Source organism: Peromyscus eremicus, chromosome 14 (genome assembly GCF_949786415.1).
Source record: "Peromyscus eremicus chromosome 14, PerEre_H2_v1, whole genome shotgun sequence".
NCBI classification, from domain to species: Eukaryota; Metazoa; Chordata; class Mammalia; order Rodentia; family Cricetidae; genus Peromyscus; species Peromyscus eremicus.
The window spans coordinates 49,438,611-49,456,128 of NC_081430.1; the positions used below are offsets into that span (position 1 = coordinate 49,438,611).

Consider the following 17,518-nt stretch of genomic DNA (forward strand, 5'->3'; position numbering starts at 1 on the left):
GACCTATATATGAAATATTCCTAAAAGGGCAGATGTAAAAAATGTTCCTCCCCTCAAATATATTCACAAGAATTGACTGTATAAGTAGTTTTATTCCCAGGACATAGAGTAAATTTCGATCAATTTCCAAAAGCAAACTTTCAAAGCACAGAAAATCACTATACTAAGAATTTTCTAGAAAACAGTATTTATGAGGTTTTATAATCTTGTTAACAGACCATAAAATATTTCAAGGGCAAAAATATATGTGAAAAAATGTAACTTCAATTTTGAACACAGATCTAAAATTCTAAATGTTAGCAAATGAGTCCATAAGTGTATGATAGATAACACAAAATGACCAAGATAACATCATTAAATCTACACTATAACTCATAATATTCATCAAAACTAAATGGGAAAATTGAGTGGATTAGCTCAACATATGCTTTAAAAAATTAAAAACTCACTTCTGGAGCACAGGTGAGTGCCCTAGCTGGGCCCGGACCCCATGCCTGGGCACCAGCCACTCCAGGGAAGACCTGCCCAACTTGGCCCCAGGTTCTGGCCACCAGGCAGGTTCACTTCTAGCCCCACCGGGAAGGATCCCCTTCTCCAAGACCCCTGGAAGACCCTGCAATCTCCACGCCCTGCCCCCACGCCCATCTGCCCAGACCCCAGCCACTTCCTGAGACTTAGAGACCGGCCCCCAGCTCCCATCTTGCCCAGACTTCTCTTCTGGAGCACAGAGAGAGAGAGAGAGAGAGAGAGAGAGAGAGAGAGAGAGAGAGAGAAAGCAGAGCTCTCATCCTGCCCCGGACCTCCCTTCTGGACAAGAGCTCCTATCCTGCCCTGGACTTCCAATTTAGACAAGAGAGCTCCCATCTAGACAAGAGAGAGAGACTTCCTGAATCTGTCAGCTCTGTCTGAACCAAGTGTGCGGATAAGACCAAGAACTAACCACAAGGAGATGGGCAGACATCAAGGCAGAAACACATACAACAAAATAAATAGCAATACAGCATCACCAGGACCTAGTCCTTCTCCAACACCTAGACCTGAACATCAGAAACTGGAAGAAGCAGAAGAAAACACCTTATGAATGAAATCATGAAGAAGCTAGAGGCTTCTGTAGAGGAAAACACAAAAAAATGGGAAGAACGCTATAAACAACTAGAGGAAAGGGCAAACAAATTAGAAGAAATCAATAAAGTCCTGGAAGAAAACAATAAAGTACTGAAAGAAAATCAAGAAAAATCAATGAAACAAATGAAGGAAACAGTCCAAGACCTGAAAAGGGAAATAGAAAAAATGAAGAAGACACAAACAGAGGGAATGCTGGAAATAGAAAATCTGAGTAAACGATTGGGAACTTCAGATGCAAGTATAACCAACAGAATGCAAGAGATGGAAGAGAGGATCTCTGGCGTTGAAGATACAGTTGAAGAAATAGATTCATCAGTCAAAGAAAACACTAAAGCCAACAAAGTCATGAACCAAAATGTCCAAGAAATTTGGGACACCATGAAAAGACCAAACCTATGAATAATAGGGGTAGAAGAAGGAGAAGAATACCAACTCAAGGGCACAGAAAATATATTCAACAAGATCATAGAAGAAAACTTTCCCAACTTAAAGAAGGAAATGCCTATGAAGATACAAGAAGCCTATAGAACACCAAACAGACTAGACCCCCAAAAAAGTCCCCTCACCACATAATAATTAAACAACTAAACGTACAGAATAAAGAAAGAATATTAAGAGCAGGAAAGGAAAAAGGCCAAGTGACGTATAAAGGCAAACCTATCAGAATAACACCTGATTTCTCAATGGAGTCTTTGAAAGCCAGAAGGACCTGGACAGATGTAATGCAGACACTAAGAGACCATGGATGCCAGCCTAGACTAATATACCCAGCAAAACTTTCAATCATCATAGATGGAGTGAACAAGACATTCCATGACAAAGCCAGATTTAAACAATACTTATCCACAAACCCAGCACTACAAAAAGCACTAGAAGGAAAATTCCAACCTAAGGAAGTCAGATACACCCTCAAAAACACAGGCAATAGATAAAGCCACAGCAGTAAACCCCAACGAAGAGAAGTACACACACATCACCACCAAATAATAAAAGGAATGAACAATCACTGGTCATTAATATCCCTCAATATCAATGGACTTAATTCACCTATAAAAAGACATAGGCTTACAGAATGGCTACGAAAGCAGGACCCATCTTTCTGCTGCATACAAGAAACACATCTCAAATTCAAAGATAGACACTACCTAAAAATAAAAGGCTGGGAAAAGACTTTCCAATCAAACGGTCTTAAGAAACAAGCGGGTGTAGCCATCCTGATATCCAGCAAGATAGACTTCAAACTAAAATCAATCAAAAGAGATCAAGAAGGGCATTACATACTCATCACAGGAAAGATCCACCAAGATGAAGTCTCAATTCTGAACATTTATGCCCCAAACACAAGGGCACCCACATATGTAAAAGAAACATTACTAAAGCTTAAACCACATATAAAACCCCACACATTAATAGTGGGAGACCTCAACACCCCACTATCAATACTGGACAGATCTCCCAAATCGAAACTTAACAGAGAAATAAAGGACTTAACTGATTTCATGACTTAAATGGACTTAATCGATATCTACAGAACATTTCATCCTAACAAAAAAGAATATACCTTCTTCTCAGCACTCCATGGAACCTTCTTTAAAATCGACCACATACTTGGCCACAAAACAAATCTCAACAGATACAAAACAATTGGAATAACCTCCTGTGTTCTATCAGACCACCATGGTCTAAAGTTGGATTTCAACAACAACAAAAACTACAGAAAACCTACAATCTCGTGGAAACTGAATAATACCCAACTGAATCACCAATGGGTTAAGGAAGAAATAAAGAAATTAAAGACTTCCTAGAGATCAACGAAAATGAAGACACCACATATCCAAACCTATGGGACACTATGAAAGTAGTACTAAGAGGGAAATTCATAGCACTAAATGCCCACATAAAGAAGTTGGAGAAATCTCACACTAGTGACTTAACAGCACACCTGAAAGCTCTAGAACAAGAAGAAGCAAAGTCTCCCAGGAAAAATAGACGCCAGGAAATTATCAAAGTGAGAGCTGAAATCAATAAAATAGAAACAAAGAGAACAATACAAAAAATTAATGAAACAAAGAGTTGGTTCTTTGAGAAAATCAACAAGATAGACAAGCCCTTATCCAAACTAACCAAAAGACAGAGAGAGAGCATCCAAATCAACAAAATCAGAAATGAAAAGGGGGACATAACAACAGACATTGAGGAAATCCAGAGAATCATCAGGTCATACTTCAAAAACCTCTATTCCACAAAACTGGAAAACTTAAAAGAAATGGATAACTTTCTGGATAGGTACCACATACCTAAGTTAAATCAAGACCAGATAAACTATTTAAATAGCCCAATAACCCCTAATGAAATAGAAACAGTCATTAAAAGTCTCCCAACCAAAAAAAGCCCAGGACCATATGGTTTCAGTGCAGAATTCTACCAGATCTTCAAAGAAGAGTTAATACCAATACTCTCTAAATTGTTCCACACAATAAAAACAGAAGGAACATTACCAAACTCCTTCTATGAGGCTACAATTACCCTGATTCCTAAAACAAACAAGGATACAAAGAAAGAAAACTACAGACCGATCTCCCTCATGAACATTGATGCAAAAATACTCAATAAAATACTGGCAAACAGACTCCAAGAACACATCAAAACAATTATCCACCATGACCAAGTAGGCTTCATTCCAGAGATGCAAGGGTGGTTCAACATACAAAAGTCCGTCAATGTAATACACCATATAAACAAACTCAAAGAAAAAAACCACATGATCATCTCACTAGATGCAGAAAAGGCATTTGACAAAATCCAACACCCCTTCATGATAAAGGTCTTGGAGCGATCAGGAATACAGGGAACATACCTAAAAATAATAAAGGCAATTTACAGCAAGCCAACAGCCAACATCAAATTAAATGGAGAGAAACTCAAAGCAATTCCACTAAAATCAGGAATGAGGCAAGGCTGTCCGCTCTCCCCATACTTATTCAATGTAGTACTTGAAGTTCTAGCCAGAGCAATAAGACAACATAAGGAGATTAAGGGGATACAAATTGGAAAGGAAGAAGTCAAGCTTTCCCTATTTGCAGATGACATGATAGTATACTTGAGCGACCCAAAGATTCCACCAAGGAACTGATACAGCTTATAAACACCTTCAGCAACATAGCAGGATACAAGATCAACTCAAAAAAATCAGTAGCCCTCCTATATACAATAGACAAAGAAGCAGAGAAGGAAATCAGAGATACATCACCCTTTACTATAGCCACAAATGACATAAAATACCTTGGGGTAACACTAACCAAGCAAGTGAAGGACCTATATGACAAGAACTTTAAGTCCTTGAAAAAAGAAATTGAAGAAGATGTCAGAAAATGGAAAGATCTCCCATGCTCATGGATAGGCAGGACTAACATAGTAAAAATGGCAATCTTACCAAAAGCAATCTACAGATTCAATGCAATCCCCATCAAAATACCAACACAATTCTTCACAGACCTAGGAAGAATAATACTCAACTTCATATGGAAAAACAAAAAACCCAGGATAGCCAAAAGAATCCTGTACAATAACACAACCTCTGGAGGCATCAGAATCCCTGACTTCAAGCTCTACTATGGAGCTACAGTAATAAAAACAGCTTGGTACTGGCATAAAAACCGACATGTGGACCCATGGAATTGAATTGAAGACCCTGACATTAATCTGCACACCTATGAACATATAATTTTTGACAAAGAAGCCAAAAGTGCACAATGGAAAAAAGAAAGCATCTTCAACAAATGGTGCTGGCAAAACTGGATATCCACATGTAGAAGGCTGCAAATAGATCCATATCTATCACCGTGCACAAAACTTAAGTCCAAGTGGATCAAGGACCTCAACATAAATCCAGCTACTCTGAACCTGCTAGAAGAGAAAGTAGGAAGTAGTCTTGAATGCATTGGCATAGGAGACCACTTTCTAAATAGAACACCAGTAGCACAGACACTGAGAGAAACAATCAATCAATGGGACCTCTTGAAACTGAGAAGCTTTTGTAGAGCAAAGGATATGGTCAACAAGGCAAAGCGACAGCCTACAGAATGGGAAAAGATCTTCACCAACCCCATATCTGACAGAGGACTGATATCCAGAATATATAAGGAACTCAAGAAATTAGACATCAAAATGCCCAACAGTCCAATTAAGAAATGGGCTATATAACTAAACAGAGAATTCTCAACAGAGGAAACTCAAATGGCTGAAAGACATTTAAGGAATTGCTCAACATCCCTAATCATCAGGGAAATGCAAATCAAAACAACTCTGAAATACCACCTTATACCTGTCAGAATGGCTAAGATCAAAAACACTGAAGACACCTTATGCTGGAGAGGATGTGGAGCTAGGGGAACTCTCCTCCACTGCTGGTGGGAATGCAAGCTTGTACAACCACTTTGGAAATCAATATGGCGCTTTCTCAGAAAATTGGGAATCCATCTCCCCCAAGATCCAACTATACCACTCTTGGGCATATACCCAAGGATTGCTCAACCACACTACAAGAGCACTTGTTCAGCTATGTTCATATCAGCATTGTTTGTAATAGCCAGAACATGGAAACAACCTAGATGCCCTTCAACTGAAGAATGGATAAACAAAATGTGGTACATATACATAATGGAACACTACTCAGCAGAGAAAAACAATGACATCATGAGGTTTGCAGACAAATGGATGGATCTAGAAAAAAATCATCCTGAGTGAGGTAACCCAGACTCAGAAAGACAAACATGATATGTACTCACTCATAGGAGGATACTAGATGTGGAACAAGGATAACTGGACTGCTACTCACATCACCAGGGAGGCTACCTGGAAAACAGGACCCCAAGAAAGACACAGGGATTGCCCAATGACAGAGAAATGGAATGAGATCTACATGAACAGCCTGGACATGAGTGAGGGTAATGAAGGGCGAGGGTCGAGGGAAAGAGAGTTTGGGGGAGCGGGAGATCCCAGCTGGATCAACAACAGAGGGAGAACAAGGAATAGGAGACCATGGTAAATGAAGACCACATGAGAATAGAAAGAAGCAAAGTGCTAGAGAGGCCCACAGAAATCCACAAAGATACCCCCACAACAGACTGCTGGCAATGGTCGAGATACAGCCCAAACTGACCTACTCTGGTGATGGGATGACCAAACACCTTAATTGTTGTGCTAGAAACCTCATCCAACTACTGAGGGATCTGGCTGCAGAGATCCATGGCTAGGCCCTGGGTGGATCTCTGGGAGTCCAATTAGCAAGAATGAGGAGAGTTTATATGAGCGAGAATTGTTGAGATCAAGGTTGGATAAAGCACAGGGACAAATAGCCAAACGAATGGAAACACATGAACTATGAACAAATGGCTGAGGGGTCACCAACTGGATCAGGCCCTCTGAATGGGTGAGACAGGTGATTGGCTTGATCTGTTTGAGAGGCATCCAGGCAGTGAGACCGGGTCCTGTGCTCATTGCATGAGTTGGCTGTTTGAAACCTGGGGCCTATGCAGGATCACTTGGCTCGGCCTGGGAGGAGGGGACTGGACCTACCTGGACTGAGTCTACCAGGTTGATCTCAGTCCGCGGGGAAGGCTTTGCCCTGGAGGAGGTGGGAATGGGGGGTGGGCTGGAGGGAAGGTTAGGGGGGGCGGGAGGGGGGAGAACAAGGGAATCCGTGGCTGATATGTAGAACTGAATGGTATTGCAAAATAAAAATAAAAAAAATTAAAAAAAAATTAAAAACTCAAATATCCAAATCTTCGGCAATTGTGAGCTGCCTCCTGCATGATGTGGAACTAGTACCTAGACTTGGGCCCTCTGCAACAGCAGTGGGAGCTCTTAATTACTGAGCCATCTCTCCAGCTTCATCTACCTTTTTGGAGGGGGCAGTGTCTCTCCATGAAAGTAGAGATTATGAATGGACTAGACTGATTGGCCAGTGAGCCTCTGGGATTCTCCTGCCTCTGCCTTCCAGAGCTGGGATCTCAGGTACACCACTGCATGCCTGGTTTTTCACATGACTGCTGGAGACCTGACCTTGGACCCTCATACTTGTTCAGCAAGTTTCTTATTCACTGATCTATTTCTCCAATCACCACATCACAAATCTCCTAACAAGGAAAAGCTTTTTAAAGGGTCAAAAACAGTAGAAAGATCACGTTATGGTGAAATGTTTAAACTATTGTTTTAAAAATCAGGAGCAACAAGGAAGCCAGATAGTTTCTACTTAAGGTGCTTATTATTAGACCTGCAGATTGTAATAGGAAAAGCTATAATATGCAAAGAATGTTAAGAAAGAAGCAGAAATTATTTGCAGGTGATGTGATTATTTACTTAGAAGTATATCTATGCCTACTAGGAAAATCTAAAGGAATATGTAGAAAAAGCACCAGAATTATTAAAAGAATTTAGCAAATACAAGATTACCATACAAAGGGATATGAGATTTCGCTTTTATTTCAATTACAGGAAAAGAAAATATTAACTTGTCTCTTCCCTTATAGCCATTAGACAGACATACTTTGAATATTATTTGTGGCCACTGAGACTCATGCTGAGACTTTATCCTCCACAGAGCAGTGCTGTAGAGTGGAGTCCAGTGGAGATGGAATGGCTTTTCTTGTTTTCAACTTGACTACATCTGTAATCAACTAAAACACAAGTGGCTGTGTATACCAGTGAGGGATTTTTTTCTTAACTAAATAATTTGAAGTGAGAAGACTCACTTTTAATCTGGATCTTTTGAGGTGGGAAGATACACTTTTAATCAGGGGTACACCTTCTGGTTGCAGCCTTTAAAAAGAACATGGAAGAAAAATATTTTAGTTTTTTGCCTGCTTGCTCTTCCTCTCATTGGCAAGTCCATTCCTTCCTGGCATTAGAGCGTACTTCTTTGAAATTCTGGAATATACCGAAGACCAGCTGAGACATCCAGCCTCGTGGGCTGAAACAACTATTGGATTATTGAACCTTCCATTGGTAGATTGTGGGACTAGCTGGAACACAGCCTGTAAGATGTTCTAATACCCATTCTATAAGTCCTGTTCCTCTAGAGAACACTGACTAATACAGGAGGTGTTTGCATCATGGGAGTACAGCCCTATCTAAGGAATGGAATGGTTAGGAAGAGACATCAGTTTTCTGTTTCTTGAACATCCAGTTGTCCTTCAATCTACCTTTTACCATCAAGTAAGGCCACTGCCTTGACCACAGTTAGACATCTTAACCTGGATATTCTAGTGGCAGGAATCAAAAGCCCAAGTAAACCACCTTTCTCTATAAATCACCCAGTTTCAAGTGTTTTTAATAGCAATAGAAAATGAACTAAGCCAGAACTAACCTGAAATAAAGTGGGATTAGCAACTGGAGGGAAACACCAAACACCAGGATCATTTCCACCATGGAAGAAGAGCATGGGGAAAGGAAACAGTGCTGACCATGACACAAGAAAGTAAGCATCATGGATCTCTGCATCCAGATCCCTCAGTAGTTGGATGAGGTTTCTAGCACGACAATTAGGGTGTTTGGCCATCCCATCACCAGAGTAGGTCAATTCGGACTGTCTCTCGACCATTGCCAGCAGTCTGTTGTGGGGGTATCTTTGTGGATTTCTGTGGGCCTCTCTAGCACTTTGCTTCTTTCTATTCTCATGTGGTCTTCATTTACCATGGTCTCCTATTCCTTGTTCTCCCTCTCTGTTGTTGATCCAGCTGGGATCTCCCACTCACCCAAGCTCTCTTTCCCTCGACCCTCGCCCTTCACTACCCCCACTCATGTCCAGGCTGTTCATGTAGATCTCATTCCATTTCTCTGTCATTGGGCGATCCCTGTGTCTTTCTTGGGGTCCTGTTTTCCATGACTAGGCCCCAGGTGGATCTCTGGGAGTCCAATTAGCGAGAATGAGGAGGGTTTATATGAGAGAGAATTGTTGAGACCAAGGTCGGATAAAGCACAGAGACAAATAGCCAAACAAACGGAAACACATGAAATATGAACCAATTGCTGAGGGGTCACCAACTGGATCAGGCCCTCTGAGTGGGTGAGACAGTTGATTGGCCTGATCTGTTTGCGAGGCATCCAGGCAGTGGCACCGGGTGCTGTGCTCATTGCATGAGTCGGCTGTTTGAAACCTGGGGCCTATGCAGGGTCCCTTGGCTCGGCCTGGGAGGAGGGGACTGGACCTACCTGGACTGAGTCCACCAGGTTGATCGATCTCAGTCTGTGGGGAAGGCTTTGCCCTGGAGGAGATTGGAATGGGGGGCGGGCTGGGGGGAAGGTGAGGGGGGCGGGAGGGGGGAGAACAAGGGAATCTGTGCCTGTATGTAGAACTTAATTGTATTGCAAAATAAAAAAAAAAAAAGAAAGAAAGAAAGTAAGCATCAGCCCAAACTGGTACATATGCCAAAGGCCAAGTCTGTGCCAACATGTGAGTCTGAAAAGGCTACAGCACTTGGGCAAAGGGACTTTGTACTCAGTGAAAGCTCCATGGGTTTCCTTTGCAGATTCATGACAAAGACTGGGGCAAGACAGTGACTAGAGACACTGGCAGCACAGTCAAACTGGGGAGAATCAGAGAACAGGACAGGAAGAAGCGGGCTACTGCATCACCTAATTCTCTGAACTTTGTTTCATGGAAAGCAAAACCAGTAATCCACAGAATATTGGGTATCAGAAACTTGCACACAGGCTTAAAAAAGTCAGTCAGTGCTGTCTGAGGATTCTCTCTCCAACTCTGCCTTCCTCCTCCCCCTGCCCTTCTTCCCTAGGAAGAGGAAGCTGTAAGTGATGGTGTAAGAAAATGAAGACAGTCCCCTGGAGTGCACAGGCTAGTACACTTTACAGAAGAGGGAAGTATAACACAATTCTTGACCCAGTAAAGAGTATCAGGAGTGTATCTTGTTTCTAAATTTCTAAGAGAATTAAGTAGAATTAGCCGCCAGCAAGATGGCTCAGTAGTTGAATCTCTGTGGGTTGTCCTCTGATCCCACATGTGCTACACACACACACACACACACACACACACACACACACACACACACACACCCTCAGAGAGAGAATAAAAATTTCAAAACAAAAGAAAAATAAATAAATGGAATGATTAAGGCTCTTGAGAAAGATAAATAAATTCTACTCACAAACTAATTACAGACATAAAACAGAATTTAGTTGCTTCAAGATATAATTTCTATTAAAAGAATTTTTTCTCCCTTATGGAAACCTGACACACTGAATCCCATAGTCACACAGATAATCAAAAGCCAAGGAAATCCAGTAAGAGGCAGATGCAGGGAGATCTCAGGGAGTTCAGGCCAGCCTGTTCAACATAGAAAGTTTTAGGTCAGCAAAGACTACGTAGTGAGAATCTGTCTCAAATTTATTTTGTCATGAAAGACATTAAAAAAACTTATTAAAATAAAAAAATCCTCAAAAAAGTAGGTTAAAGTTTTAGATTTGAAAACCAGTATGTATTCTAAGTGTGAATAAATCATCAATTACCTGTAGTTTATCACTTTCCCAATGTGAATATTATTGAACGTCCTTTTGTATAGCTTGCTGTTAGGTTCACTCAGCGGTACATATGCAAAGAAAATCATTTCATTGGGGGAGAGATACTGTGGAGCTAGTGCAGTATCAAATCCCAAATCAGGTGGCTGAAATTGGAGGAAAGGAAATATTGTATGTTGAATGTCTTTTGCTTTAATTATAATGCAATTCAAACAGCAAACTTGTTTCCCATTCATATCAAAATAATTCTGCTTTGCTTATTGATTGGAGCAATATACCTATATGCTCTTTGCATATATCTGAATATCTATATATGTGAAAGAAAAAACTCAGTTTTCTGCAGTGGAAAAAAAGGAAGTCTGATAATTAAGACACAGTTTGAGGTTCCTGTGCCCTTTGTAGGAGGCTGAGGTGATGAGTTTGGAGGTGCAGATTTTAGAGTTGGGTCGTCTATGGTGACACCATCCTGAACACAGAAGATCTTGTCATAATGGGGTTCTTCCTGGGAGTTTTTACTGGGTCCAATAAAGGGTCTCTCCTTTGAGCACTGCTGCTCTGAATCTCAAGGTCTGTGCCTTGAGCCTCCTAGTTCTGGTCTCTGCTAGTATATTCTATTCCTTGGACTTACATAACTTACAGACTGTCCCTTAAGGCAACATTTTCTAGATTTCTGACATCTAATTCTTTCATCCTGAACTGTCCAGTTCCAGGATGCTTTAGTCAGTGAAAATAGAGATGAATACTAGCTTCAAAATGGTAGTTGGAGTTGATCCTGTTGCTTATGAGACAAAGTGTGTGTGTGTGTGTGTGTGTGTGTGTGTGTGTGTTTTCAGGCTTGTAGAGACTGTAGTCTGTTTTGGGTTATATCCATCAAGTACTGCCTCCAATAAGCATTTTCTGTCATGCTTTCCTCCCAGTGTTTGAATTTAGGGTACTCACCAAGAATGAAAGAGATAGGGAAATAGGGTGGCTAAAAGGAATCAACTGCCTCAGTGAAAAATCTGATTCTAATATCCCAACATAATTTGGGTAATTATTTACTCTGTGTGCCTTGCTTACATCCTAAGTAAATGAGGACAAATAGTTGTTATAAAATGAAGAGTCCACAGCAATGTCTGACACAGTAAGAGTTAATGATTGCTTTTTTTCCAGAGAGGATGCATGTATCATTTGTAGAGAGAAAGAAATAAAGCTGTTGAATCAGTGTTCTTCAAATTTGTCCTGAGTATAAGAATTTCTATAGTTTCTCCATCTTAACAATTTCAAATTTCACTTAAGGGAACTAAGCTACTTTCTGCAAAACTGTGATGTTAGTGAAATTTGACACAGCTGCTTTTTTAGGTTATGTCTAGCAGACTGCTCACATCATCCACTGTGCACATTTGCAGAATCCAGACCCAAGGATCAGAGAACATGTTGGCAATCCCTCTCATGGAATTCCTCTCTTTCCTTTGTGTGCATGTCTCAGACAGAGGATGCTAGAGCACCTTCCTCTCCACCTGTAGCCTTGGCCTGGTATACAGATTGATCTTTTAACTATTGTATATTTTAATATATTTATTCTTATCATATGCACATGATTACTTTGCTTGTATGCTAGTTTACTTTATAGTGCTGATCATAAGGAACTTGGGAGGAAATGGTTTATTTCAGATTATAGCTTATAGTCCACTAGGAAGGAAAATTAGGTAACAGACTTGTCAGGAACCTAGAGGCAGGAAATGAAGCAGAGGACATAAAAGAATGCTTCTTGCTGTGACTACCCACATTAATCAGTTATCAAGAAAACGCCTCAAAGACATTGCTCCAAGCCAGTCTGATGTAACCAATTCCTCAAATGACATTATTCCCAGATGTCTCTGGGTTTATGTCAAGTTGACAAAACCCAACCAGCACAGCTTGCATATACGTGCCACATATGTGTACTTACTGCTCTTAGAGGTAATAAATGTGTATTGGATGTTCTGGAGCTATAGTTATGAATGATTGAGTCACCATGTGGGTTCTGAGCACCAAATTATGGTCCTCTGGAAGAGTGGCAAATGCTCTTAGGCACAGAGTTACCTCTCTAGGCTTGGACTGACTTATAAAGAGATCTATTCTATTTTCTGTTTTTTAAAGACAAATGACAGTTTTACCAACCCCTACCGAAACACATTTTACTCTTGGCTGCTTTCTTGATATGTATTCATTTTCTATCTAGCTGCCAGTAAAAATCTCTCTCTCTCTCTCAATATATAACACATTATATTGTAATTATTAAAAATATGTATTTATTATCATCTGTGAAGGTTAGTAAAACTGTGCTCTGTCGGCATTAAACAAGGAATAAACTAGGGAGCATGACTATTTAACATGGAAGGTGAAAGGTGAATCAAAAACCATATTTCTTCAAGGCCAACATTGGAAGGTAGAAAATAAACCAGGAGCTGAGTTGCTTGTAACAGATCTGTTTTAGATATGTTGTTGTTCTGCTGTGAAATCTTGTATGAGGATACCTGTGGGGCTTAGAGAAGATTTTGGAGGTGTTCAATGTTGTATACAAAGTTTTCCCTAAGCAAAGAGTGTCCTGATGGGTCTGGAGATATGGCTCAGCTGTTAAGAGCACATACTTGCTCTTGCAATGGACCTGAGTTTGGTTTACAGGTACCCTGCCAAGTGGTTCACAACTGCCTTTAACTCCAGCTTTAGGGTAGACCCACCACCTCAAAAAAACACCTGCCTCCACAAACACCTGCCCTTATATGTACACACACACACACACACACACACACACACACACACACACACACGCACACACAATTTTAAAACCTTAAAAGGGTTTGTATTAAGGTAAACACTGTTTCATTGGCCTGCACATAGAATGTGGCATCTGTTCTCAAAATAAGGCAAACAGTTTCAGTGCATCATGTTACTGACCGTTCCAAAAACAGTAGAAGACGTTCCAGAGCCTGAATGTGATAAATCAGTGTCAAAGCGTTCTGGAGTCAGTTTGTGTATGAATCCCAAATGATCATAGTATAATGTGAAAATATTATCCGAAAATCTTCCACTGTTAGTGTATCTTGTTAATCCTGTTAGGAAACAAACAGAACTCTCTTGATACTGCTATAATATAACTAGAAGAAATTTTATATTATACCTGTAAAAATTTTGCTCATTTAAATTAAGAATGAGAGTAGGGCTCTGAGACTTCTAAATTAGTAAAAATACATGTTACTTTGTGTTACACCCTTAGACAGTCTTTTGCAGTTCCACTTCATTACAGAACATGTCCAGCAAAGTGGGCAGGTAGAACAGAACAAAGGGGTTATCTAATCAAAGCATATGGAAGAAAGATGTTGAGTCTCCCTGGTGGAGTTTCCTCTTCCCAAAACTATCAAATTAGATTTCTGTCTATCTAGGATCTCTTGTGCTTCTGTAAGAATTTTATTTTTTCTGTTTCTGTGATGAACACAACTAGACTTTGATTGTGATTGTATGGAATATGTAGATTGCTTTTGGTAGGATAGCCAGTTTCAAAACATTAATTCTTCCAATTCATGAACATTGGAAGTCTTTCCATTCTCTAGTGTTTTTCTCAACTTAATTCTTGAGTGTTTTAAAATTTTCATTGTAGAGATCCTTCACATCCATTGTTAAATTTATTACAACATATTTCATTTTTAAGGGCTACTGTGAATAGGATTCTTTGATTTTTTTTAACATGTTGCCCATAGGCTTTTATATATACTCCTTATTATACTAATATATGTTCACTGTATTCTCAGATTTTTAGGACTTTAAACATGAAGGGATGTTGGATTTTTGTCAAATAATTTTTTGTGTGTCTGATGACCATGTAATTTCTATACTAGAGTCCATTATGTGATTTATAACATTTATAGCTTTACATATACTGAGCCATTCCAGAATCTCTGAAGTAAGCCAACTTTGATGATGGTGAGCAATATTTTTGATGAGTTCTTAAATTTTGTTTGCAAGTGCTTTTTTGAGAATTTTTTAGTCTAAGTTCATCAGATAAATTTGTGCTTTTGTTGTTGTTGTATCTTTATTTGCTTTGTTATCAGGGAATACCAGTTTCAATAAGAATTAAAAAGGCTTGGCATAGTGGTGCACACATTTAAACCCAGTACTTGGGAGGCAGAGGAAGGTGTATTTCTGTGAGTCTGAGGCCAGTCTGGTACATTTCTTGTGTTCCAGGTCAGTCAGAGCTACATCAAATGAGGTCCTGTTTTTAAAAAGAGAAAAAGAGAGAGAGAAAGTTTGGTAATATTTCTTCATTTCTATTTTATGGACTAGTTTGGGAAGCATTGGTGTTAGTCCTTTGAAGGTGTAGTAAAACAAACCAGTCAGTTCAACAGGGGCTGGACATTTTGCTGTTGTTATGGAAGCTTTTTATTAATTGCTTCAGTCTTATGGCTTGTTATATACATTCAAACTGTGTATCTCATCTTGGCTTAATTTTGGTTGGTCACACATACCAAGAAATTTAAACATTTCCTTTAGATTGTCCAATTTAGTAGAATGTAGCTGTCAGACTACCGGGGCTTGGCAGGACCCAGAGAGAAAACTCTAGCTACATAGTGGTCATACATTATTCTAGCCTATTTTTATCATTGAAAGTTTTAATTTTTCCTGAAATTATGACAGATACCTTTGCTGGAAATAGTAGTCTGGGTTTGGGTGCTATTGTCTTTTAAAACTTGCAATACATCTTACCAAGTCTCAGGTGAGTAATTTGCTCTTATTCTGATGTGACTTGGTGTTTCACTGTTGCTAGTTTTTTTTTGTTATGTATTTTTAATGTTTTGATTATAATGTAGAAGACTGCAAAAGAATCCATATCGATCACCGTGCACAAAACTCAAGTCCAAGTGGATCAAAGACCTCAACGTAAGTCCAGTTACTCTGAACCTGATAAAAGAGAAAGTAGGAAGTAGTCCTGAACGCATTGGCCCCAGAGATCACTTCCTAAATATAATACCAGTAGCAGGGACACTGAGAGCAACAATTAATAAATGGGACCTCCTGAAACTGAGAAGGTTTTGTAGGGCAAAGGACACAGTCAATAAAAGAAAACAACAGCCTACAGAATGGAAAAAGATCTTCACCAACCCCACATCTGACAGAGGGCTGATCTCCAGAACATATAAATAACTCAAGAAACTAGACATCAAAATACCTAACAGTCCAATTAAAAAATGAGCCATAGAGCTAAACAGAGAATTCTCAACAGAAGAATCTTAAATGGCTGAAAGACATTTAAGGAATTGCTCAACATCCTTAGTCATCAGGGAAATGCAAATCAAAATTACTCTGAAATACTATCTAACACCTGTCAGAATGGCTAAGATTAAAAACACTGAAGACAGCTTATGTTGGAGAGGATGTGGAACAAGGGGAACACTCCTACACTGTTGGTGGGAATGCAAACTTGTACAGCCACTTTGGAAATCAGTATGGTGGTTTCTCAGAAAATTGGGAATCAATCTGCCTCAAGACCCAGCTATACCACTCTTGGGCATATACCCAAGGAATGCTCAATCATACCACAAGGACACATGCTTAACTGTATTCATAGCAGCATTGTTTGTAATAGCCAGAGCGTAGAAACAACCTAGATGCCTCTTAAGTGAAGAACGGATTTTTAAAAAATGTGGTACATATACACAATGGAGTACTACTCAACAGAGAAAAACAATGACATCATGAGGTTTGTAGGCAAATGGGTGGAACTAGAAAACATCATCCTGAGTGAGGTAACCCAGACTCAGATGGACAAACATGGTATGTACTCACTTATAAGTGGACACTAGATACAAAGCAAAGGATAACCAGACTGCGAACCACAGCTCCAGGGAGGCTAGCTAATAAGGAGAACCCTAGGAAGGATGCATGGATCGCCCTGCAATGGAGAAATGGATGAGATCTACATGAGCAAACTGGGGTAAGGGGTGGTAAGGGAGGGCAAGGGATGAGGGATATGAGCTTAGGGGAGCGGGAGGTTTGAGCTAGAATGGGAACAGAGTGAGAGAACAAGAAGTGGGAGAACAAGGAAAGAGATACCATGATAAATAAAGACATCATGGGAATAGGGTGAAGCAGAGTGCTAGGGAGGATCTTAGGAATCCACAAGGGTGACTCCACCATAGACTACTGGCAATAGTCAAGAGGGTGGCTGAACTGGTCTACTCTGGTGATCAGATGGCTGAATACCCTAATTGTCATCATAGAGCCCTCATCCAGTGATGGAAGCAGATGCAGAGATCCATGGTTGGGTGTCAGGCCGAGCTCCAGGAGTCCAATCAATGAGAGAGAGGAGGGATTCTATGAGCAAGGGATATCGAGACCATGACTGGAAAAAGTACAGAGAAAACTAGCCAAACTAGTGGAAACACTTAAACTGTGGACCAATAGCTGAGGAGCCCCCATAGTACTGGACTAGGCCCTCTGGATAAGCGAGAAAGTTGTTTAGCTTGAACTGTTTAGGGGGCCCCCAGGCAATGGGATTGGGACCTGTCCCTAATGCATGAGCCGGCTTTTTTGAACCTAGTGCCTATGGTGAAACACTTTGCACAGCCTTGGTGCAGGAAGGAGGGGCTTGGACCTGCCTCAACTGAATGTAGCAGGCTCTGCTGACTCCCCATGGGAGACTTTGCCTTGGAGGAGGTGGTAATGGGGGGGATAGGTTGTGGGGGAAGGGTGGGGGACAAAAGTAGGGAGGACAGGGGAATCTGTGGTTGGTATGTAAAATGAATAGAAAAATCTCTTAATAAAAAATGTATCTGAGACAAATGATGAAGTGAGAGAAAAAAGATAGTGGATAGATCATAATAGATCATAGAGTTAGACAGATATA

The 17,518-nt window shown here is 40.2% G+C and overlaps 1 protein-coding gene across 5 annotated transcripts in view; it reads right to left on the minus strand.

Annotated features, from left to right (window-relative positions):
- The window catches only part of LOC131923817 (cation channel sperm-associated auxiliary subunit beta-like), a 149,888-nt gene that overhangs the window by 46,889 nt on the left and 85,481 nt on the right, over nucleotides 1–17,518 (minus strand). For all 5 annotated transcript variants that reach the window (XR_009382732.1, XM_059278999.1, XM_059278997.1 and 2 more), the window contains 2 exons: nucleotides 13,576–13,730; nucleotides 10,648–10,802 (listed from right to left, as the gene is read on the minus strand). Coding sequence is in view for 4 of the 5 variants with exons in the window: in XM_059278999.1 (XP_059134982.1) it covers nucleotides 10,648–10,802; nucleotides 13,576–13,730 (310 nt within the window). In the remaining variant the exon portion in view is untranslated. The remainder of the gene's footprint in view (nucleotides 1–10,647; nucleotides 10,803–13,575; nucleotides 13,731–17,518) is intronic.